Below are 26,103 nucleotides of genomic sequence, written 5' to 3'. Positions count from 1 at the left end.
TCCATTTCTTTTTACCTGTCTTGGTCAGTCCCCCTTATATATCCTAGAGGACTTCTAAGGGGCAGAAAGGCAGTGATAAGTTACGTCTCTAAAAGAAGTTCTGCTGATAAGGGGAAAATGAGCTTTTCTCCAAAAAAGGAGGAAAAATTATACTAAAATAGCAACTAAATACCTAAGAGGAGCTTCTTACAAGTGTATGCCAAAGCAAAGATTTTTTAAAAAATACTTCCTCCACATAATATTGATTTGATACTGGTAACTCAGATGCTTGTGTCTTCTATTTCAGTAGAGTTTTAAGAAACCATTTTATTTCTTTTCCAGATGTTATTTTTAAGAATTAATGCAAGTTATAAACTCCACTTGAAAAAGCAGTTATCTCATTTAAATGTGATAAATGATGGAGGACCTCAAAATGGGTATGTTTGTGACATATTTTTACTATGTGCCCCCACAGTGGTGAAATCAGCAACTTTTTTCCTTTTCTTTCTTTCCGGAGAGGGTATCTGTATCTATCTGTGTAGATTAACGTGTTTTAGAAATGGTCAGTTACTTAACTTACATGTCTGTTTTGAGGCAGTGGGAGTCAGTTGTACCTTCTATGTTACCCAGTAGTTTCTCTGTATGCAGACAGGACTCAAAAAGTCCTACTTTGTAGCTATGTGATAGCGAGAAGGTCCACTTAACTTCTGCCTTAATTATAAAATGAGAAGGATAAAATTTGCTTTAACTCTTTCATTGGGTCACAAAAAAACAGAGCATAAGTGTATGTATGTCCATTTTATTGTAAGCTTTTGGACAAATTACATGTATTATCGGTGAAATAGTGTAGTTATATAAGAGAAAACAATTCAGAATCCGAAATGGGTAAAGTGCTGCTACTTAATAGCTATGTGAATTTAGGTAAATTGCTTACTCTCTATGTACTTTCATTTTCCTAGATTTGAAAATAGGGATGATGGTAAAAAGTACTGTTGCAAGATTTTTGTGAAGAGCAACATAGATAAAGATAATGGGGACAAAATGCAAAAGCACTGATCATGAAGCTACACCTTAATATGATTTCTTTAGTGTTATCCGTTCTGTGGATATTCAAGGAATCAAATACTTTATTCCCTGTTAAGTTTCAGGCTTAAATTTCAAGTTTATAGGAACAAATGAAAAATCGTATTTTGGAGTCAGAAATTGGCCCTGTCCAACAAAACAAATATATTGAATTGATTTTGCAAGAAATACTTGGAAGCTTCAGTTGAGTCTGATGATCATGCTGAATTTTTTTTATGTAAAAATCTGATTCTCTCCCTTGATTATTACCTGGTTCTTCTCTTTCTTTCTTTTCTTTTCTTTTTTTTTTTTAAGAATTGTTACTTTCAAAAATTTCAAGACCACAGAAAAAGTTCAAGGACATTTTATGAACACCAGATACCTCTCAGAAACTTTTTTAAAAACTAATATTTTTAAGTCCCACTCCATTATAACCTTCTACTTTTATTCCCATAGCTAAATCTGTGTTGGTTGGTTGGTTTTTCTGACCAATAGTTCTGAAGCATCCAAGCTAACTCATTACCTATTATTTTCTTTGTTAATACAGCTATTTGGGGGTCATACCACCTTAGAGATCTTCACTGTCACATACTTTTAAAGACACTAATTCTCTATAAGGCAATTTATGCCTCTAAATGATCCCTTTACAGATGGAATTCCCTGAAAATTAACCTCTAGACTCTAGCCAAAGGCATAGGAAACTATCTGCTTAAAAGGAATTTTTGTTCTTGAAATGGCTCTAAAAAGCATGGCTTTTTTTTTTTTTTTTAAGATGAAATTGACATAAAATTAACCATTTTACCTTTAATAATGCAGTAGCAGTTTGTGCATTCACAAGTGAATTCTAGTTCGTTTTTCCAGTCACATGATAAAATAGGTTCAACAGTCAAAAAAAAATAAAAGCCAAGAGGAAATCTTCTACCCATTAAGCAGTTACTCCCTATCCTCCTTTCTCCCTAAACCAAGTTTTTTGATGAGATTTTTAAAATGTATTTTAAGGCATTTTTAAAATACAGACATAGAATGATAATAGTTGTATTGCTGCTTAGAATTGATCATTAACAGTTTTCATTTTCACTGGAAAAGAATGTTTACGTTAGAAAACAAGGGGTGCCTGGGTGGCTTGGTTGGTTAAACATCTGTCTTGGGCTCGGGTCACGATCCCAGGGGTCCTGGGATGGAGCCCTGCATCGTGCTCCCAGCTCAGTGGGGAGTCTGCTCCCCTCCCTCCCTTGTCCCTCTCCCCGGCACATGCTCTCTCTCTCTCTCACTCACTCTCAAATATTTAAGGAAAAAAAAGAACGACATTCCAAATGAAACTGAAGCATCCCTTTCTCCGGTCTTACTCTTTCTCTCCCAACCCCATAGTTAATATTTCCAATAAGTTTGGTCTGTATTCCTTAAGTCCTTTGCATTATCTCTCTATACCTTAAAAAAGTAGGTAGCACTGTTTTATAAACTTAATTTACTTATGTGGTATATTGTGCATATGCTCCTTTTTTCTATTCAGCATTATTACTGGTTTATCTATTTGATAGGTAGGAATTGTCCATTTTTTACTGCTTTTTATTCTCCCACAGGAATCTACCATATTGCCCCAAATGAGACATTTCTAGTTCACTATTTTTTTCCATTACAACTATGCCGTGTGAAGATCTATAAACATGCCTACTGGTGTGACCATTTCTTTATGGGTCATATCCAAGTTGATCAGAGCATATGTACATTTTCACTCTACTAGGTATTGCCAGAATATTCTCCAAAGTGGCCTCTGTGTTGCCAACATTTGCTGTTAGATTTTTAAGTCCTTCGTTGCCAGTAGTATCTTGTTTTGATTTACATTTTCTAATGTTTGTCCTCTTTTCATGTTTATTAGTCATTCACATGTTCTCTGACTTTTCCTGTTCACTTTCTTTGCCCATTTTTCTCGTGGGTATTATTTTTCTTGATCTTAGATTTTTGTGTACGCACTAGTCAAACTAACCCTTTGTTATGAATGTTGCAAACTTCTGCTTTTATGTCAAACAATTTTCAACTTTGATAGAACTCTAGAAATATGTTTAAATGAATATTTATGCTAATTTTACGCTTAGTTTTTAATGTGAGGACCTTGCCTTATAAAGGCTTTGTCCTTTTTTGAGCTGTTGCTGTCAGTTTCAGTGTATTTAACTGACCATATTATCTATCACCAGTGTAATTTCAAATCTTTTTAAAGTACTCAGATTAGATGAGTTTTAAATGAAAAATGTGGTCCTTAGTAAACTCTGCCATGTGATAAGAGGTGAAGCATCCAGTGCATATGGCTGAAGGCATTTATAAATTGGGCCGTGGTACCGGCGCTAAGGGTGCTTCCAATCCCTTTGCCGCAGAGGGTCCCGCAGTCCATGACGTAGGTGTTCATTAAAGTACTGAGGTGGGATTTCCACTCCTTTTACAAACTATTAAATCGAAGTCTCTTCGTTCCTCCACGGCCCGTATGTGCCAACACATACATCTACTCAGACCGATCCCTATTTTACATGCTTGAAGCTGTGATACCTGTTTATCTGAGTGTTCTTTCCTGGAATGTCCTCTCAAGTATAGCCGTGGATGGGACAGTTCAGTACACAAAGATGTGACTTTGTTTTCTCATCTAGTGTTGCTGTATTGTCAGTATCAAGTTTTATATCTTGTAATACATACGCAGGAGTCCCAGCATGAACTTCTTTGGATGTCACTCAGGAAGCCTTGTCTTTCTTTTACCTGATTTCATTGGTCATATACGTGTACAGTTGATCCTTGAATAATGCGGGGGTTAGGAAAACCTGCATGTAATTTTTGACTTCCCAAGAATCTAATAATACACAGTTGGCCAGAAGCCTTATCGTTAACATCAACAGTTAACACATTTTTATGTTATATACTATGTTCTTGTAATAAAGCTGGAGAAAAGTTTTTGAAAATCATAAAAGTACATTTCATGCTGTACCATGTTGAAAAAAATCTGCATAAGTAGACCTGTGCAGTTCAAACTCGTGATGTTCAAGGGTCAACTGTATAGTCTGCTACAACTGATCAAAGAAACATCTTAACATATTATTATTTTATGATGTTTTATTGGGCAGAATTATGAAACCAAGTCCGGCCTGCACTGGTTTAGTCCTTCAAGATATTTACTGTTGAAATAGAGCACTCTAACTATATGATAGCAGGAATCCTGCTAAGAAATAATACTGACATTTGGTCCCTAGGAAATCAGAATTTTAAATAATAGTCTAGCAGCTAGGATAAGACTGACTCTATGAGCATTGCTTCTTTAATTATGCGGTAGAAAGTATGAGATTAAAAATAGTTTTGTCTCCAATGTTTAGGTTGGTCACAGCAGATGTAGCTTTTTACACTGGAAATCTTCAAGCCTTAAAAGGTCTTAAAGATTTGGACCTAAATATGTCCGAGATCTGGGAACAGAAGAGGTGATGACATACTGGAAAACGGGGTAGCTCATCTGACCATGGGATGTGTATGTTTATGAAGAAAATATGGATGCCTGTGATTCAAGAACTGGACCTCGAACCCAAAGTGAACTGGGACAGGGGAAGGGGAAAAGGAAATTATCAGTGTTGGGAAACTGGGATTCAATGGGGTCTACAAGGAATGCCATTTTTATGCTTCCTTCAGTGAGGAGTAACTGATCAGGTGTCTATAACATTTTTCATTCTCTCTGGAAACAGACTCAGGTTTCTTTGGACCAAATCCAAAAGAACACATAGCTGTAACACAGCTGTAGTTGACTAGAATGCTCTGTATACTTTATATTAAAAAATGCTTTGCATTTCTTCCAGTGCAATGAAATTCATATGGTGTCCCACCTTATTTAATGATGGTACAATTTAAAATATTAAAATCTTAGTCAACCTCTGTAGAAAGTTTTCTCTATGAAAGTAAAGCTGTTTGAAAAATTATTTTTTTACAGATCTTTCTATAAAAAATAAACATCTTTTGATTGCTTGGATTTAGGAATTCAGTTTTTGTTTTAGTGACCAATGTCAGGTTTCAGGCCTTGTGTGTCGCATATTTAATCTTTCTACCACCACTTTATGTCGGCTGGGTAAAGCCTTCCAGTATAGTCTAAATACTTGAAAGTCTGATCACAGTAATAATTAAAGAATAAGATATTGGCATTTATTTATTCAACTACTAACTTAAATACTTTTCAGAAGTGGTATATGAAAGGCTGCAGTTTAATAGCTGTATTTTTATAAAAGTATCTATGAAGGGTTGGTTTGTGGGGGTGGTTTTTTTTGCCTTTTTATTTCTAGCAGATGGTAAGAATACATTTTCATATACTCTGCCTATTTATGAGTTCTCATTTTAACATTTAGATAACATGCGAAGTATGGCCCCCTCGGGTTCTTGTTTTTAAGTTACTTTCGACATGTATATGAACAAAGACGAGGGAGAACTAGAACTTTTAAAATATAGGCTGCTGTGTCGGGGCCAGAAATATAAGGTGATGAGTAAGTTATTTAAAGCTTTTATAATACCTACCTTCAAAATTAGAATCAGCAGCACTCTACAAATGAAAGTGCCTGTGCCTCACCTCATCCCGGGAATCTTGCCTAACCCTGTCAGAGTGCCTAAACTTGTGGGGATTATGTACAATGAGATAACAGTCTTATTTTGTGCTCCTTCATTTCCTAAAAGGAAAGCCTGTTTTATCATTACTAAGGTATGTCACTGGTTCTTCAACTGTCTAAAATAAAGCTGTAAAAAATTACCAGACTTTATAAGGCAACTTTTTTTTAATAGTATACAGTAAACTTTAAATTACAAGCAGCCTACTCAAAAACAAGTATGGAAGAATTAGAAAATATAATTACTCCTTAGAGAAAAGCCACAAATTAAACTACCAGCAGAGCAGACTTGAAAGGTTATCTGTGAATATTTTCAATCGCAAGAAGAAAGCTTCAAGGAAAGGGGACTTTTTATAAAGTTATACCTCCACCCACCACACCAGAGAACAAGGATGTAAAAGAAGTACCCTACCTCTACCCACCCCATCCCTGCAGCTGGGAAAAGAAACATCCCTTTGTTTTAATAAACGGGAGAGTCTGTGGAAAGCATGGCAGGCATCCCAGCTTGAGGACCAGAGGAAAGGGACTAAATACCTTCAGGTTTCATTCCTATGGAAAGAATGATGTGGTGGAGATTCTTAGAAATGCAAAAACTAGATGTGTTAGGTAACTGGCCAGTGAGTACTTAAATATTTCAAGAGCAGACCTTCCAACTGATCCAGTAACTGTTTCTCAAGAGTAAACCTTTTTTTTTTTTTTTTTTTGGCCATTTCATAAAGTTAGCATTGAAAGTGTATGTGTGCACATGGATTGCCTCACAGCTTTATTTTTGAAATCACAAGCAATTCAAAGTGACCATCACTGAGGCCTCTGTTAAAAGATGTTCCAGCAGAGCTGCCCCAGTTTTAAGATTAAACAGTATTGCACTTTACGATGAACTAACTTTCAGGGTCCTCTTCAGAGAAGAAAAAATATTGCTTCCATCTGTGCTTTTCTTCGACTAAAAGCATATTGCAAAAAACTCTACTTTAAAAATTAACACCGCAGGGTACAGTAACACAGTAAAGTACCTGCCAACTTTAGAATCCTAGAGAACATTTCATTGTAAGAAACTGTTTAGCCCATAATTAGTATGAAGTGTACACAGTATTTTTCCTCTCAGTGGTCCAAGATACGGAGGTTCCCCGATACAATCTTGTTCTCTAATACTGCTCCAGGTGGGATGTCAATTCGGTCACCATGATTTGCAATGATGATAACTGTTCCCTACATGACGAGGAAGACAAAACAGAAGAAAGTATACTTAAAACTGCAGCTGAAATCCAACGGATTTTCTTAAAATTACCAAATTTATGTAGAACTCCATTTACAACGGAGCAGTTGTATTTATAAGCAACATTAAACAAGAAAAGTAACATGTTAAGGAAAACTGTATACGGTGTCCCTCTAAGAATCCTGGCAGTAGTTCTAGATAACGCCGCCTCTGGATCCGAGGCGGTCCTACCCGCAGTGAGAAGTGGACCCTGTGCCACAGCATGACGGGCCTTCAAAGATCTGTCTGCAAGGTCACCAGCATCATCCGCCTTCACATAAAGATACCGAGGTGCTTGGTTTATATTTACATAGAGGTTTGGGTTTTTGTTTTTAAAAACAGTTTACTGTAATATTCTTCATGTCTTAAGTCTGTTTAGATGAGGCAGTATCAGCAGTGAAGTTCCACGTACGTGTGTGCACGCGTGTGTATACACACAACATCAGCAATAACGTTCTGTCTACATCCAGGTGTGTATATACACGTATGTAGAGGTCTGTACAGCTGACCCTGGAACAGCATGTTAGAACTGTCTGGGTCCACTTACATTTTTTTCAGTGAATATGGTACCGTGAATGATTTTCTTAAACTTTTCTCTAGCTTCCTCTATTGTAAGACTACTGTATATAATATGTACTGCCTGCGAACTATGTGTTAATCAACTGTTATCAGTAAGACTTCCAGTCAACAAGAGGCTATTAATAGTTACATTTTGGGAGACTCAAAAGTTATACATGGATTTTTGACTACATGGGGGTCACCTCCCCAAACTCTCATGTTTTTCAAGAGTCAACTGTTTACACACATACACACACACCTTTTTGTTTTCCCAAGATCTTCATTTAAGGAGGTTTACTAAAGGAAGAACACATGTAATCTAGGTATGGGATTTTTTTTTTTTTAATAGGAAAAAGCTGTTGTATCTTTAGCTCTGAGCTTTAATATTTATACCTATAGTCCTTCCTGTTTCTTAGGTTAGACGATACTCTGCAAAGTACCCAAGTACTACGGTATACGAATGAATCTCTTTATACTGATGACAACCGATTAATGGGAATAGATGATATTCAGTATAAGTGAAGTTGTCATTTTTTTTCTGCTTTCATTCAGATTCAAACAGTCATTTTTGGTGAGCTAATGTTATTTTAACAGTGATTCTATTTTAAAGACTGTCATTTCAGTAAATTGGTACTAGTTACGTTATTTACTAGTGTTTGCTTTCCATTTGAATGCTATATTCCAGAGTTCCTATATACAACAATTGTGATTGTATTTTAACTATGTTGTATATCTATGGAAGACAATACTAATACTAAATACTGTGGTAGCTATTTCATTTTAACAATGTATTTATGTCTTCTAAACACCTAGTATAGTCTAAGAGGTATTCTTTAAAATAAAGGTAAATTTAGGAATAGAACATGAAACCTGTTTTGTAAAGCTGTAAGAACTGTAATTTTCATTAGAACAACACACCTTTAGTGAAACATTCTTGCCAAATGTCACATCTCCTGAAACTGTGAGGTGATCCAATTCAAGCATATCTGGTATACTTTCAAACCTTCTCAGATAATCCTGAACCTGAAAGAAGCAAATTGTTTCAAAAATGGGTTAACACAAAAACACCGGGATTAAATTAACAAACTAGTCTAACTAAACTGTGGAAACATTCTGTGTATGGCCGAGCTCAGGCCCTCCAGGGGAAGAGCCTTTTATTAAGCACTTGCTATATGCTAGATCCTGTGCAGCATGGTCCGTCCCTACAATCAAGCAATTTATACACCACTGAGCAGACTGGGTATCAGTAAGAAGATAACCAACATGCTAAAAGCCCAATGAGTAGTTCAAATAATCTGGAGGTTAGTTAGAAAGAGCTCGTCACTGAAGTAAGGTAGACGAGCTGGGCTTTATGTGATAGGCAGGATTCAGAAGAAGTGCAGTATCTCATGCACAGCAACAGCACAGATTATCATTACAAATGATGCAGATCTTTTGCCTCTTATTTCCTTAGATTTGTAGGCACTAGAAATCGTCTTAGAGGCCTTGTTCCCTATTTTGCTAAGAAAATTAGAAGCAATCTGAAAAGTTCCACCGGTTCCTCCCATAACCCACTTGCCCCCAGCCCGCTACTCTGTCCCTTCCTAGTACCCAGTACTGGGCTTGGACAGTTCCTCCAGCTGAAGGCCAGGCCTCCTTAGGGCCCAGAGATGTTGGCCAGTGATTCCTTCTCCCTCTGACTGCATCAGTTCCAGTCCGTGCATAAACATCCCCAAAATTCTTCCATCTTTAAAAAGCAAACAAAAATCTTTCAAATCTTATATCCTTTTCTATCTATGGCTGCCAATTGTTTTCTGCTTTTCTTTAAGGGCAAAATTCTTAAATTAGTTGTTCACCTTTGTATCTCTAATTTCTCTTATTCTTTGTTAAATCCTTTCCTGTCAGGCTCTGGAACCTCTGTACTGATAATTCTACTGGTGAATTCTCATTGCTCTTGAACCATTCCTGTTGAATTAGCAGCAGCACTTGACACAGATGATCACTCTTTCTTGAGACATTTTCTTAATTTGGGGCTTTCAGAACACACACATTTATGGTTTTCTACCCAGCTCCTCAGCAAGCTTTGCTGTTTCCTCCACCTCATCCCCATCCTCTAACTCAGACTACCTTAGGGCTCAGTTCTTGGACACCTCTTCCCTGGGTGACCCCTATCTCACGGCTTTAAATACCAGCTGTACACAGAGGACTCTCAAATTTACCTGTCTCTTCCACATCTCTCCTCTGATCTAGAAAGAAAATAAATTTGAAGTTCTAACCAATACAGTATCTCTAAAACTTAACTCCCCATCCTGCTCCCCTTTAGACCTAAACCTACTTCCCCCATCTCCATAAATGGCAGGAGATTCCATGCTTTCAGCAGTTGCATAGGCTAAAAGCCCTGGAATCATCCTTCTCTTACACTCCCATCTAGTCCAACAGCAAATCCTGTAGGTATAACTTTCACAATATCTCAAGATCGTTTTTTCGGTATTTCCACTGCCATCACCGTGGTCAAAGCCACCATTTCCTCTTGTCAGGATTCCGCTCTGATTCAACCCTCGCTCGCCAGATCGGTAACTTCACCCCTTAGCTCACAACTCTGATGGTTTCTCATCCACCAGAGGGGGGAAAAGCCACCCACATTCCCAATCTCCAGTTGCAAGGTTCTACACATTGGGACTGTTCCCCTCTCCGACCCCTCCATGTCTCCCTTGCTTACTCTGCACCTGCCATATTATGCTCTGTAAAGTCTCTAACACATTCTTCCCCAGAGCAACTTGCCAGCGTCCACTCAGCCCCTGTTCTCAAAATAGGGCAGCTAAAGTCCTGATGTCCTGCAGGGTACTGTGGAGGCTAGGAAGCGAAGGGAGGGGTGAGATGAGGTAGAAAAATGGCTGGTGGTACCCTCTCCCAGCTCAGCTCCAAAACAGGGAGAGTCCTAAGATGCCTGATGTTATCCTGGAAATTGCAGCAGCCACAGTACCCAGAATCTTCCCCAGCAAACATATGAGGCAGAACCTGCTTCCACACCAGGTGGCACGAAACTTCAACCAGGACCAGAATATGCCAGGAGGGCCTCGCAGGACTCCACACCAGCTGCACAGGCTCACTGGGTCCCCCTCCATTAACCTCACAGTATTTCATGTGATGCAGTGTTCTGAATTCCACTTTGCATGCTAGGGTCAGGTCCTCCTATACTTGCCACTCCCCCTGCCTGGAATGCTCTTCATCCCAGATGCCTGCATGGTACACGCAATTTCTCTGTGAGACCATCTCTGGCCACCCACTGTAAAATTGTACCCTGCCACACCACCCACACATTCCTTACTCCCGCTCTTTCTCCATAGCATTTTCTACCATGTGCCATACTATACATTTGCCTATTATCATTCTTACCCCGCTAGAATATTCATGAAGGCAAGGATTTTAGTCCATTTTACTTACTCCTAACTATCCAGCACCTAGAACACTGCCCACCACATGGTAGGGGCTCAGTGTTTGTTAAACCAGAATTTACATTCTCCCACTGCTGAAAGCAGTAAATGGTTTTACAAGAGACAAAGTAAAATGTCCCCAAATTAAACATTTTTTCCTACTCTTTAGCAACCAAATTTCAAAAGTGAGTTACGTCTTTATCCTCTATGGTTGATTCCCTTTAAGAGATCAAAATCAAAGACACAGGAATGTAACAGGTCAGCAGGCGAGACTGTAATTAGACCCCAATTCATATCATTCCAGTCATTTTTATACTTAGACATTTAAGAACCACAAATCCACATGTGTACCATATCTCTAACTACATACCTTGGTAAAAGAACTGCCTAATTTAACCAAGGGTACTGTAGGAAATTCCCGCTTTTCACTCATCGTCAAAGATCCCGCATTAAGGCTATAGAGGTTTGACATCACAAGTAAGAGATCTGATGTGGTTTTGACAGGTAGAAAACGGCTCCGAGGAACATTAATACCGAGCGAGTTCTCAAAACTTTTAATGGCAGCCCCTACTGCAGTTTCTAACTGAATGACGTTCAGGCCTCCATCCAAAGTCTGTAAGAAAGAAAAGGGGCCCGGGGGAGAAGAGAAAGAGGTTTTAACAACTTAGTTCCTTGTGGGCTAGTTAATGTTTGGGAAGGAGACAGGATCCTGACAAGTGACATTTAAGCAAGTACCTACCGCATGCCAGGTGCTTAGATGTACATGGTCTTTTGTTCAGCATCATAACTCCTGTTTAGTAACGTTTCCATTTTACGATATAGAACCGAAGCTTTGCACAAAACTCATGCAAGATGCCTGAGGCCAAAAGGCCTTGAAGTGTCAGAGCAATGAGTGCCAAGGCTTAGCACACTAAAAAGATGGGTGTGGACCCTGAAACACAGGGCCAGGCGCTGGAGTGACTTACGAGGCACAAAGGAGGAACCAGTGAATAGATGGGCCAGAGAGTGGGTAGTGGGATCTGTGCACAGCCTACCTACTGTGATCTCAGGAACCAGGGAGACAAGAGCTGCACCTCAGGCTTACCTTGGGATTCACAATGATTTCCATATCAATAGCATTTTGCTCCTGCAGTCTCTTAACTGCTGCAAGAGAGATCCAGAGGTTGTTTGTGTTGAATATTTTGAATTTTGATACAGACTTGAACTCATCCACATGAGCTTTTGGCACTTGAGCGATTTCCACGAGTCTCAACTTGCCTTCATACTGGGTGAGCGTCCCACCCTAGAAAGGCAGAGAGGAGTGTTTGAGTACCTCCACATCTCTCCCAATCCCAGCCGTGCCACACTACTGCCAGTCTATGGAAGTGGTAGAGAAAGGACATTGGTAAAATCCCCCAGAAATAAAAAGTTTTGGCATGGATTCCATCAGGGACACACAGCAATAGACATATAATGGTAGAACCAAAGGAAATATTCAGGTTGTCATCCTAACTGTATGCCCGCCCTCTTGTCCATAATAAAAACCCTGAGAGTACATCAGGGTCTGCCTCACTTTTTGAAGGTCTAGGGGAAGCCATTCCCTCCAGTTCCCAAACCACCATCCATTACTAACCCACTAGTCCTACTACCTCAGACCCTGCTCTGATTGGCTCTACAATAAGTGAAGAAAAGGGAAGATACAAATGGGTGAGAAGTGACCTCTGAGTCATGATGCCTCAGCAGTGCGGGGAGAGGAACATTCACTCGTTTGCAAGAGGCATAGAACCCAGTCTAGGGAATGACCATGTTAGTATTCTCACACCGCCTGTTCTCCTATTCCTTGGGGCCAAGTAGTAAAACCTTCTGTACCATTTCATGACCACTAAACAAAGAATTTTTTTTTGCAACTGCAGAGATATTAGAGTGATAAAACATATATATAGAAATGCATAGGTAGAAACAGAAATAATAAATTTTCTCTAAAGGAGAAAAATAAATGCACATAAGCACCAGACTAGAAGAATATTAAAGGTTTGAGCAAACACTGAAAGTGTTTTCACTTATCTTGTAAATATACATGGAACTATTTTCAGTTAAAATCACCCATATAGATTATTCAACAATACTGTTCAATCTCAATTTACACAGTTATGACAGGTGGAACTTAGGGTACTCTACGGAACACTATCTCACTCTCTTATGTTATTAAGTGGATGAATATGTTTTACCACTGAAACTTTCCAATAAAAAAAAAATTCTGAACTACAGAACCTATGCAGTGTGAAGATGTGAATCCCCAAACTGCTTCCTCTCAATATTTACCTTTACATCTGCACGTGTTTTATTTGTGACTTCCATGACAAATTCACAGGGTTTTCCATTGGGTGGGTTCATTAGATGATTAAGAATATAAAGATCCACAGTGGCACCCAGATTATCTATGTTTGACACAAAAATATACTCTTTGCCTTCTCCTATAAGGGTGTCGAGCAAACCAGAGTTGTAGAAACTGGCATAAATATCACCATGACCTGGAGGGTACCAAGCTTCTGTATTTTCCCCTGAGTATGAGACATCCTTTGCTACAGGCAGTAAAGATTCTTTATTAATCCTTGGGTACCTTTAAAAAAAAAACAAAAACAAAGTCTTTTTCAGTACCAATTCTGTAAAGCAATCCAGACCTTCAAGTAAAACAATGAATTTAAGGTTAAATAAAACTTCCCTCCTCTTCAGTCTATCAACAGTTTAATCAGAGGCAAATCCATTTAAGAAAATCTCTTATCTGTGTTGTCCAACAATCAGTCTCCTAGATCATTATATTTGCTGCAAAAAAAGATTTCCATCGCTATACAGATGGGAGGACACCTCGTATTTTTAGGATATACAGAGATTTTTATGGCTCTACAAGACGAGAGCTACATTAAGTAAATTTCTCAAACTTATTTGGTCATGGGTCTGTTCTTTGGTCATGGAATTGTTCTTTTCCCTCTAGATCTATTTGGAAAAATATGCCCATTTCTACAAACAGATATACTCGGGGGGGGGGGGGTGCTCTTTCTTTCCCAGAAAATCAACAGCAAATCAGTGCTCAGGGACACCTGCTCCCAACTACTAGCGAGAACATGTGCCAGGGCTGGTGGTGGGGAGCGAGGGAAACAGAGGAGTGAGCTCCGTAACAGACCAGGGACCACAAGATGGAGGCAGAGCACCTGCAACTTACAAAGTGTCCATGAAAAAATAGTTTAAAACAACAATATAACTTTTAGAAACATCTGTTCTGTACAAGTTCATATAGACCCATATTCAGTCTTTGATGGAAGACTTCCTTCCCCAGGTGCATGGGCTTTATCAGAATCTGTCATTTGAATTCCTTTCTACAGGCCACCTGGAGACGTGCAGGTTCTATTCCAACCACCGCAATAAAGTGAGTCGAATGAATGTTTAGGTTTCCCAGGGCATCTAAAAGTTCTGCTTACACTATACTGTAGTCTATCAAGTGTGGAGTAGCGTTATGTCTAAAAAAATGTACATGCCTTGATTTTAAAAAGTACTTCATTGCTAAAAATGCTAACCATCTGGGCTTCCAGCAAATCATAATCACTGATCACAGATCCCCATAACAAATACAATAATAAAGGACAAGTTTGAAATATTGTGAGAATACCAAAATGTGTGACACAGACACAAAGTGAGCAAATGCTATTGGAAAAGTGGCACCAATACCAGTAGACTTACTTGCTCACTGCAGGGTTGCCACAAATCTTCCACTTGTAAAAAACAAATGCAGTATCTAAAAGGTGCAACTAAAGTGCAATCAAACAAAGTATGCCTGTACTTACTTTTCTTTCCTCAAAGTAGAAGATTTTTTTCCAGGATTTATTAAATTTCCCCCAAGCCTATTCAGGATGTTGAATAAACTTCTTCCCATATGAAAGAAGGTTATCAATACTGTAGAACATATAAAAATTTTCATAGACCCACGCGGAGCCCAAATATGCCCCCAAAGAGCAGAGACCTAGGCCATCCTTAAGTATTCTGGACGTGGAACAAGCAGACTCTCCCTTAGGAGGTGGAAGTTACAGAATCACAGAGTGAATATAACAATCACCCATCAATGAACAAGTGTGCAGCCTTGAAAGACACTGAACATTTGCAAACCTGAGGTTTTGGTACATGCACATCTTGAGGCTACTCTGTTTAAAACAAGACAAAGAAGTCTTTGTTTCCCAGGAGGAACACCCTCCAGACTTTTTTTTTTTTTTTTTACTTATTGTACCTGCTTTGATTAAAAGTGTAGATTTTCACACGACAATGATTGTACTTCTGTAGTATTTTTTTTGTATCTTCATCCGTGTTAAAAGAGTTCATTAGAACAAGAGGAACATCTGTATTGTAGGTTTTGTTCAAATGCTAGGGAGGAAAATAACAATCAGATTACCCAGACCTACTTTTCTTTCACTTAAAATTATAAAACTGGTAATAGTTCATCACAAAGTATCCAAAACCATCACCTGTAGCCAAATATAAATATTTAGCATAAGCCAGACACTGTTAAGCAGTTTACCATGTACTTAGTCATTAAATCACAACCCTATGAGACAGAAACTATTGTCTGCATATACAGATGGCTAAACTAAGGCCCAGAGCGGCGGCAGGTCAACAGCAGAGCCAAGAACCCCCCCACCCGCCAGCCCCCCGGCCTCCACACACAGTCTGACTCTGGAGCGCCCGCCAGGGCCTTGTGGCCTTCCTGGACAGGCAGATGCTGACTAAGCATTTACCCTGTGCCCAGAGCACAGTGGGGATGAAAGTACAGATGTTACAAAGACCTGATTTCCTAGTCTCGGGATTAATGCCAAGAACTGTGAAGAAAACAGGTTCTCAGAAGTCAGACAATCCTGTGTTTACACAGGGAATCTTGGGCAAGTAAATCAACCTCTCGCTGTGCCTTGATTTCCTCACCTGTAAAATGGGGATGACAGTAAAAGAGTACTTATCTTACAGAGTTGTTGAAAGGAACAAATGACTCAGTTCATGAAAAAAGCTCAGAATAATACTCAGTGTGCAGTGCATGCTAGATAAATGTCAGTCGCTGCTGCTGCTGCTAGTGTTACTGGTGTGGTTAGCCAGCACCGTACTGGACACTAGAAATAAAGAGATGAACAAGACTGGCCCTGGCGAACTTGTGGTCCACGACTAATGACTATCCCTAAGAGAGCAATCAAGGACGGTTCTTAGCATCCGTGGCCGCCAACCAGATACGGAAATTCTCCGCCCCCCTCCCAGAAGGAGTTAATAAAGCCAGATCACCCCAGCTATGATGAAGGCTGCGCCACTAGAAAGAAAGGCAGGAGAGGAGAGGGAGATCAAAGGAGAATCCAAAAAGATCCAGAGATTTCAACAACCACAAATGCTATTTAAAGATCAAAAGCTTTTATTGTACTCACCTTAAAGATCTGCCCTTGGGAACACCAAACCTTTTTATATACTAATAAAGAAACTAAGGATAGCAAGCTTCTTGACTAGCTCAAATCCACATCTGTTATTTTATACGGTAATATTTCTAATGACCTAAAACTGATTTTAGTGGTTCATGGAAAAGGCTGAATGTCACTCACTTCAATTTGCTGAACGGTCAGATCCAAAAAAGTATTCTCATTCCTCACACCGATCAGACTTTTGGGGCCTTTGCAGCCCATGCTGGTTCCCAAACCACCGTTGAGTTTCACCACCACCAGCTTGTTCAGCACAGAAGATATATTATCAGGTAAGCCCCTGGCCTTTATCTTTTCATAGGGTTGAATCTGAAATTAAAAAAAAAAAAAAAAAGTTACACAATTCAAATAGCTTTATGAGAGAATTAAAATCCAATCAATCTCAATTATTTTCGTGTGTCCTTAAAGAGCTTTGCTTTTCTCCATGGGAAGTTTTAACTGCATTTCCTTTAGTGTCACAAGTCCTTCCGATACAAAATCAAGTACTTACTTACTGGCAACTTTTCTAGCACAAAGTAGTTTAGTGGTTCACTTCCATTACAATGGAGGAAAAATTACAGTCTGGCTGGTGATAACATCTAAGTTACTTGGACTACCTTTAAAAACTTAGAATTCCCAAGTTGTACCAATATAGTAAATGGGGTATTACAAAACTCATCAAATATGTAAATATTTCTGGTGTAGTACAGATCTACTTCAGTTCTGGTGAAGTACATATATGATCATAAATTATTCCTTCTCCCAAAGGAGGCAAAACACAAAATCAAATGTTCTTTGCCTTTCTCTTCCATTCACCAGCAAGTCTGCCCTTCAGAGGAAGAAGGCGGCATGGGGTTGTGGTCATACTTCTAGGTATGTAACAAGGATAGAATTCCTTATGAATCTGTCAGGCATCACTGAATGGAAGATCATACTGGAAAATTGTGTTCTCAATACTCTACTAAATACCCTGCTGGGGTAGGAAAGGCAAGACCTGGGTTGGAGAGAACCCCCTCTTCCCTGCACCCTTGTCTATTTCTGGGAGCACAGAGCATTACTCTGCAACTTCTTCCTCCTAGAACAGGAACAGCCACATAGTGGGAGCCCAAATTCTTTTGTTCAGAGCAGAAGCACAAGCAAGTCTAAAGATCTTATAGCAAGAATGAAAGCTTCTGAAAAGATCACAGTATATTCTCTAACCTTCTATGGGACTTTTTTTTTTTGCATTATCCTTCTTTAATGCAATACATCATCAAATGTACCCTTCATCACAATGTACGACATCCATATAGTCAATACTCACCATGAGGTTTTTTTTTTTTTTTTTTTTTTTCTACCTGTAGGGGCTGTGTGGATGGGTGGTGGATGAAGTCTGTAATTAGGAAAGGAGTTGATGGGCTCACAATCCAACGATTAGGTTGTGGAGGCAAAAATCCCTTTATAATTGGTCAAACACACATACATGTCGTATGTATGTCTACTGCTGCCCACACAGTTTTTGCTCTAAGCAGTTCTTTCCACACAAACTAGTCTGAGACTCATTTCCTCTACCCTGCAAGACACTCTGTTAATTGCTAACTGCAAATGAACGCACTTTCTGCTTTGTGTAAATGCTGAGAAATAAACACTCTTCTCTAAGACTCTCCACTGACTACCACCCCTAGTTATCACTCACTCTGAATTATTTCCTAATATGGTAGGATTGCCAATCTTCCTGGTAAGTGCCACTAAGCAGTCTTCAGGAGTCATTCAAGCTTGAAAGGGCTGGTGACAGACTTGTGGGCACCATGGCCATCACTGCCTGCTGCGTAAATACTGGGATGCTAACCACCAAGGGAAAAAGGGGGGAGGGCAGGAAAGAACAAAGATTATACTAGTTGCTTCCCTGGCAGCACTTGGTCCAGGTGAGGACAATACATGGATGATAACAACTTGGATACCCAGCACACAAAGTGCCCGTGGCCCAGCTGGCATTCCTTGAAGGATGTTTTGACTCCATTGCCATGAACACTGTTTCTTCAGCATGTCAAAGAAACTAGTAATATTGTTTGGGAGAAAAAGTCCCAATTTAAATGTTATACTACTAGAAAAGTAAGAGGAGATAACAGAGCTGGAGCTTGTCACCCTAATATAACATGGCAGCTTATAATCCTTTCATCAGCAGAGCTGTTGAAATCAACCAGTCACTAAAAGGAATGCCACTGTGATATAATGGCTTCAAACAGCCTATTATTAGATTGGGAGAATTTCTCGGGCACATTACATTTACTCAAAAGTGTTAGCAAATGGAACCGAGCCAATTATCTTCCAATTATCTTTTAAAAGCCAAGAATTTCTATTTAGCAGTTACTTTTGACTTCCAAAAAAGAATCTGATATTTACAGAGGGCTCAAGGTGTGGAAATCAATTTAACTGAAACTCCTGAGGTTCATGCATTCGTTGTAGGTAAAATTATTAATTTAGAAATATTTTTACGTATTTAATGCTTCCTTTAATATACCTTTAAAAAAACAAAGAATTTTTCTTCTACATATGGTGAGACAGGCCTACATTTTCCAATTTCACCTTAAAGATTTTCATTATGAAACATCACACATATAAGTTTATAAAATATATACAGTTGAAAGAATAACCTAAATAAAAGAATACTGCTGTAACTTAGAAGCCTCCTTGAGTCGATCCCTGGCTACATTCCTCTTCCACCCCTAGTGGTAACCACCACCTTGACTCTTACTGTCTAGTTTTACCCCCTATGTATGTACCCATAATGATAATATTTTACTTAATTTTGTCTCTAAACTTTGGCTTCTTTAATTCAATGTTTTACCTAAGAATAATTCACATTAGTGCATGAAGCTATAATACATTCACTTTTCACTGCCATCTAGTATTCAATTTATATACCATTAAAAGAAACAAAACTGTCATTATTCACAGATGGTTTTATATATAGAAAGTCCAAAGACCCTACACATTATTAGAATAATGGGAGCATAGCAACACTTAAGATACATGGTCAATATTTTAAAAACCAAACAACTACTTTTAGAATCCCTGGGCTCTGCTGGTGGGAATGTAAAATGATGTGCAATTAAAGAAAGTATAGGGGACCCTTGGGTGGCTCAGCAGTTTGGCACCTGTCTTTGGCCCAGAGCGTGATCCTGGAGTCCTGGGATCAAGTCCCACATCAGGCTCCCTGCATGGAGCCTGCTTCTCCCTCTGCCTGTGTCTCTGCCTCTCTTTCTCTCTCTGATATACATAAATAAAATCTTTAAAAAATAAAAAATAAAAATAAAAAAAATAAAGTACAGTGATTCCTAGAAAAGTTTTAAATAGAATACCACAGGATCTACCAAGTTCACCTCTGGATACATACCTCAAAGAACTGAAAGCAAGTTCTCAAAGAGATATTTGTTTACTCACCTTCATAGCAGCATTTATTCACAATAGCCAAAAAGTGAAGCAACTCAAACATCCATCAACAGATGAATGGATAAAACAAAATGTGGCATTCAATAGAAAATTATTCAGCCTTAAAAAGGGGAAGAAATTCTGACATATACTACAACATGAACGAACCTTGAGAATATTGTTACAGTAAAATAAATCAGTCTTAAAAAATGCAAATACTTGTATGATTCAACTTATAATTGGTACCTAGAACAGTCAGACCCTACAGATAGAGAGTAGAGGGTAATTACCAAGGATTGGGGCAGGGAGGCATGGTGAATTGTTTAATGGGAACAGTTTTCATTGTGTAAAACCAAAGAGTTCTGTGAATGTACTTAACACGAACGAATTGTATGCTTAGAAATGCTTAGAAACGTTTAAAGATGGTTTAAAAAGATGAGACATTTCTACAAATATAAAGAATTAGAAACAATTGTTTAAAAAGTTACCTTTTACTACACTGTCAAAAATAACAAATTTCTAGGAACAAATCTAAAAAAAGATATGCAAGCATTCTACACTGAATACTTTATAAAATGTTTTTGAGAAAAATTGAAAGACAAAAAAATTTAGGGATGTATCTATCATGTTTATAAACTAGAAGACTTACTAATGTAAAGATGTCATTTCTTCCCAAACTGATCAATGCAATCCTAATCAAAATCTTAACAGTTTGTGGAAGCTGACAAGTCAACCTAAAGTGTGTATGAAAAATGAAAGGGCAAAGAATAGAAAAGACATTCTCAAAACCACCAAGTTGGGAGAACCAGCTTTGTGACAGACACTATTTTTTTTTTTAATTGTAGTAGCATAAAATTTGGCATCCTAACCATTTTTAAGTCTACAGTTCAAGTATTATGTGTATTCATATTGTTGGGCAGCCAATCTCCAGAATAATTTTCATTTTGCAACACTGGAACTATATTCTTTAAAAAACATGTCCCCATTCCCCCCTCCACCCAGCTCCCAGCAACCATGCTTCTAATCTTCTGCCTCTGAGTCTGACTACTCTCTAGCGACCTCATACAAGTGGAATTCTGCAGTGTCTGTTTGTGAATGACTTATTTCACTTTGCATAATGTCCTCAAGAATCAGTGTGCCTTTTAAAATGCAACTTATAAAAAAAATAAAAATAAAAAATAAAAAAATAAATAAAATGCAACTTATATGTTTGAGAATATTCCAAATTAATGCAGCTTTTCCAAGAAAAGGTCCATATTTAAAGTTTATTTGTATGTATGCAACATATCTGGGAAGAGGGGACCTGGTATGAAGGACTGGAATACTGGTTGACAAATCTATGACAAACTGAGTCTTATAAAAGTTATGTGTTCCATCTGCAGATATTAAAAGTGGAATAGGATACAAGTTCTGAAGTCTCAGTTTAGTAATCGGAAAACGGATTCTTTTTACTTGAATTTATCAAACAGTACATCCTAACTTTGAATTAAAAAGCTAAAGGATGAAAAGATTACTACAAGCAAAACCACAGGTCTAAAAGTATAAATTTAAGAAAATGCTGCTCTTCAGATACATGTGAAAACAATGCAGAACAGCAGGACTTGGGTTTCAGTCATAATTCAACAACTGTGTTCTAAATTTCCTAGTATCTCTAAGGGATAAGCAGCCTATCTTAATCATTTCAAGGGAAAACCTACGGAAATATAAATATAAAAAGATTTCTTCATAATTATGTAGTCAAAACATCAAGAGGATGGCACTTTTTTTCAGTCACTCACTAGACCTAGTGCTGTCCAACAGAACTTTCTGCAATTATGGAAATGTCTTATTTGTGCTGGCCACATGTGGCTGCTGAGTACTCGAAATGTGGCTAATGCAAACTAAGGAGCTAAACTTTTCATTTTGTTTAATATTACTGGAAATCAACACACATTGGCTAACGGCATGTGCAGTTCTGGATGGTCTATTAAAAAAAAAAAAATCAACCAAGGAATGAGAATTACGTTTTTCACTTTAATATAACTCTGCCAGGATTTTTTTGTTCAGTGTAATCTTTTTTTCACTTTATTAACACTGACATCACAAGACATTCGACTAAACACACAAAAAGATAAGCTAAACCCTAGTTTTCCTGGTCTTCAGTAATCAACATCCCATTTATACAACAATGCATAGTTGAGAGCTTTTTACTAAGATACAATGATGTTCAACTTCAGTCTCAGAATTTGAGCAAATAATCTGTATTCAGCTTTAGCTTAACCCTCTCGAAGGCTGAATGCCAACCCTTCCCATATCTTATCATCTTAGCAACATCAGCAATTCAAACAAGGCATGCCATTAGGATTAATGTCAATATTTGGATAATCCGTTTCAACTTGAGGTAAACATTCTAGATGTAACTTGGGGTTAACGTCAAATTTCATGTACTGTGAATGTTGTTCCAGTCTAATATAAATGATTACTGTAAGAGTAAAAAATGCTACATTTTATAAGCTGTTTTTGTGTACAACAATGTCTACAAATATTCAGTTAAATTGGGAAACTGACAGTAAATATAAAAATTAAATATGTAGGATATCTTTAGGAAGAACAGAATTTCCTTTTTGAATCAACACATGTTTATACAGATTTACAGAGCAAAATCAAGTGAATAATGTAAACTGAATTATAACTTAATTCTAACCTTTAAAGAAATGCATGGTATACTAATAGGCATAGCGTTAAAGTGAGTTTTAGGACCCATGTTTAATTTTTAGCTATTTATTTCCCTTTCGATCATGAGTCTTTAAGAAAAAACACTAACAGGAATTTTCCACTTTCTGTGAAGATGAATTAAAAACCAAATGTCATCTTATGCCTAAAGTTTCACCAGGAGAAAAAAAAAACTCGAAAATCATATATATTCAAGATAAATCATCTTTCATCCACACACCATAAAGAATATGAAGTTCATGAAAAGTATTTACAGAAAAAGTCATTTTGTTCACAACAAACTTAAAAACATGCATTTTATTAGAATACTTTAAGAAGATAATTCTTTAATGACTGAATATTTTGAGACTAAATAAATTTTTTCTTGTATCCCAAAACCTCTCTAGGATAGTGATAGAAGTGTCAGGCCTCACAGTGATTTTAATACTAAGCCATTTTATTTTCAGACAAAGATGTATCAACTATACTTTTAATTCAAATCTCCCCAAGCTTGGTATCTTAAAAACTTGAGTTTAAATTTTAAATGTAATTCTGAATTACTTTTCAAAGATTTCGTATGAAATAAAATGAGCTGATTCCTACATTACATCGAGTTCCAAAATCGAGTTAATAAAGACTTTTGGGCACAAGCCCAGGCAACTCACAAGTAGAAAGACTTGTTTACCATCCAGTTAAGTGGCCAGAATTCTCTGTGAAGTGCCACATTTAGAACCCTCCACCCCACGATGAGTGGGCAAGGAGTCACGGTACCTCTATAAATGTCAAGGAACCATGGTTCTTCGTGAGGTGCTTTCAGTAACACCCCTCGTCTTGCTCTATCTCATCTTTAAAGCAGCTAATTAAAAACAGGCTTCACGGAGGAACTTGACTGTTAAGAGGATGGAGCAGAACTATGAAGGGAAAAGGAAGAAGAGTCACAAGGTCTGAAGTAACAGTTGTGACGAGGGAAGAGATGTCCAGAATGGTTAGCTTAAGTGTTACTGCTGGAAACCTTCATTGGACTTTTTTCACTTATGTTTCGTGATTTATATCCACCCCACCCTCACAGAAACAAACACATACACATGTGCAAAGAAAGGTACAACCATTAGATTCCAAGAAGCCAGGACACTTTCTATCTAAAGTTTATTACAGGTTAAATTAGGCAGTAAGCAGAGCTCTCCATCACATAAATCACCTTTATGCCAACACAAGTTCTTTCTGTTGGTGGTGCTGTCCACACCCTCACCAGGGACCTCAGCAAGCAATCCCACAGAGCTCTGTTTAGTTCCACAAACCAAGGGGATCTGTGTTAGAAAGTTGCTTGGCAACAGCTGAAGTTACATCGGATACACCTAAGTCACAGAGACATTTTTAGACCAGCCCCTCACTTTCCTCTTCTCGGCTGCCCCAGGAGAATGCACAAAGACATCTACTCATGCAAAGATGGATGCTGTTTGGAGACAACAGAGAGTACCACGCACTGCCAGACACGGCCTCGATGTTACTCTGACTTGAGCACTTTAATCAATCAAGAGAGCGATTTTTATGCTCTCAATCCTGCTCCTCTCATTTCTCTTTCTCCCAGACATGAAGAGAGTTCAGAGTTGTAAGAAGACCTCTACTGCAACTAAATACACAGTAGGGCAACCACCACAGGTGAGGTGGAGCAAACCCCATAAGGCTCCTTGCAAGACATACACAGAAGGCTGGGCCACTCATGCTCCCTCCTCCTGGGAGAAAAGAATTGGTCAAATACCTAATCTCCTCTGGGCAGTGAACAAAAGAAAGTAGTTGGCAATGTACTGAAGAGCGTGACTTAAACGAAATTCTTCCCTATAGGATGTCAATCTAGTTTTCTGCAGAAACTGAAATATTTTTTAAAGATCTTTTAAAAACAGTCTACCATGATCTGATCCTTGCCAAGTCTGTTCACAACTTAGTTTCCAGTTAGAAGAAAAGCTGAATTCATCACACAGTCATGGACACACTGTTCCCATTACCAATAGTATAACCCAGTTCTTGGTAGCATATTTGTGCTATTCCTGGAGGCAGTGCCAAATATCCAAAACAAGCTAACAGTACCTGCCCTGTTATGGTTCACAAGGGTATGATTATTGCACTCTGAAAGATCTTTTTTTTTTTTCAACAAAAGTAAATTTGCCTGAAAGAAAATGAACCATGTAAATAGTAAAGCAAGTTTGGAATGATGCTCCATATGTACAGGAAATAGTCTAAGAACATAAGCTTATTCACAAACCCTTCCTGCATGGTGTCTGTGTGCCAAGTAAAGTGCTAAGGCACTTTCACATATTGTCTCTTCGTTTCACATTTCTAAAGATAATGACTAAGATCTGGGTCATCTGAAAGCTCCCACACATTAATGACATAGCTAAACCACAGGGTTTTTTTTTTCCACTAAGGAAAAACGGACACATCGTGTACATTATCACATGGTCCACCAGCAAACTCACCAACAGCCCCGCAGCCACCAAGAGGAGTTCAAACCCTATTTCATAGGGCGAATAAAAACCAGCATAGATGGGAACAACCTCAACTTCCTGCCACCAGATGCTCAGAACCTGCACCCCCATCTTTGCTTCTTCCCTCCTCGCTTCTGATTACAAGAGGCTGTCTTCCACCCTAAGGCAAGCTCTCTGCCAGGGCCCATCTCAAGAATCTATGTTGACCATCAGCCGGTCTCTGGCAGCTTCTCCCTCTCTATTCCTTTCCATTAACATAAACATATTCAACACCTGCCATCTAAAAACCAAGAAAGAAAACAACAGTGCATTTACTCGCTCATGCTTTTCTACACCGACATCCCTTTCTTCTCCCTCTTCTTAGAGGCAGGACTTCCTGGAAAAGGTGCTGCACTCACCTGTTTCCTTACCTGTCACTCACTCACCCACTGCAATCTGGTCTTTTCCATGGTTCAGTGAACTGCTCTTAACAAGGTCATCCACATCCTCTTAATTGTGAAATCCGATCAGTGACATCAATTCTCTTGTGCACTAAGTGGCATCTGATGTAACTGCCCACCCCTTCTACCTTGAAATGCTCTCTTCTTGACTCCTGAAACACTACATTCTATTTTCCTCCTCTTTCTGCCTTTTTCAAACCCATTCTAGGTGGATCTCCTTTCCCCAGGCAATCTGCTCCAATCCCATGGCTTCATTCATTCACTGCTGTCTCTATGGCACCAAGACAAACTCAGCTGCTAAACCAGACTGTTCACATCCGATCAACGACCAAGACCTGTGAGCCTCTTGAAACTGTCCCTGCTTCCAGTCAGCATCCCACTCACCTCTCAACTGTGTCACTGCAGTGGTGGGCTTTATGATCTCCAATCCTCCTTCACCTTGCAGGTGGCAATCTTTTAGAAAAGAACATTTGAACATGTTTCTCTCCTAATTACAGCATTCACAAAATATGACATGGCATGGCAGAGATTATTAGCTGCCTACTCCAACATCACTTTTCCCCTTCCACTTTAGAAGCTTGATTTTCAGCTGGGCACACCACCATCCCAAATAAAAGATCGCATTTCCCAATCTTCCTTGCAACTATTTGTGCCAAAGTTGTGATTAAGTGGAAGTGAAAGATTTCCAGGAAGTTTCTAAGAAAGTGCAGGGGCCGTGCCCTTCTTCCTCCTTCCTCCTGTTTGGAAC

General features: G+C 38.6%; 2 protein-coding genes across 14 annotated transcripts in view; one reads left to right on the top strand and one right to left on the bottom strand.

Annotated features, from left to right (window-relative positions):
* VPS54 (VPS54 subunit of GARP complex) overlaps positions 1 to 5,797 on the top strand; it is a 78,003-nt gene extending 72,206 nt beyond the window's left edge. For all 11 annotated transcript variants that reach the window (XM_049115582.1, XM_049115580.1, XM_025469127.3 and 8 more), the window contains 2 exons: positions 322 to 416; positions 4,392 to 5,797. In XM_049115582.1, the coding sequence (XP_048971539.1) occupies positions 322 to 416; positions 4,392 to 4,497 (201 nt within the window). In that variant the 3' untranslated portion in view covers positions 4,498 to 5,797. The remainder of the gene's footprint in view (positions 1 to 321; positions 417 to 4,391) is intronic.
* A 6-nt stretch (positions 5,798 to 5,803) lies between these two features.
* UGP2 (UDP-glucose pyrophosphorylase 2) overlaps positions 5,804 to 26,103 on the bottom strand; it is a 65,214-nt gene continuing 44,914 nt past the window's right edge. For all 3 annotated transcript variants that reach the window (XM_025469155.3, XM_025469182.3, XM_025469171.3), the window contains exons 4-10: positions 16,475 to 16,660; positions 15,133 to 15,266; positions 13,179 to 13,476; positions 11,962 to 12,159; positions 11,248 to 11,490; positions 8,383 to 8,487; positions 5,804 to 6,860 (exon numbers count right to left, since the gene is read on the bottom strand). In XM_025469155.3, the coding sequence (XP_025324940.1) occupies positions 6,753 to 6,860; positions 8,383 to 8,487; positions 11,248 to 11,490; positions 11,962 to 12,159; positions 13,179 to 13,476; positions 15,133 to 15,266; positions 16,475 to 16,660 (1,272 nt within the window). In that variant the 3' untranslated portion in view covers positions 5,804 to 6,752. The remainder of the gene's footprint in view (positions 6,861 to 8,382; positions 8,488 to 11,247; positions 11,491 to 11,961; positions 12,160 to 13,178; positions 13,477 to 15,132; positions 15,267 to 16,474; positions 16,661 to 26,103) is intronic.

This window comes from Canis lupus, chromosome 10 (assembly GCF_003254725.2).
Source record: "Canis lupus dingo isolate Sandy chromosome 10, ASM325472v2, whole genome shotgun sequence".
Lineage (NCBI taxonomy): Eukaryota > Metazoa > Chordata > Mammalia > Carnivora > Canidae > Canis > Canis lupus.
Note: the sequence above shows the minus strand (reverse complement) of the source record. Positions and strands in the feature narration are given on the sequence as shown.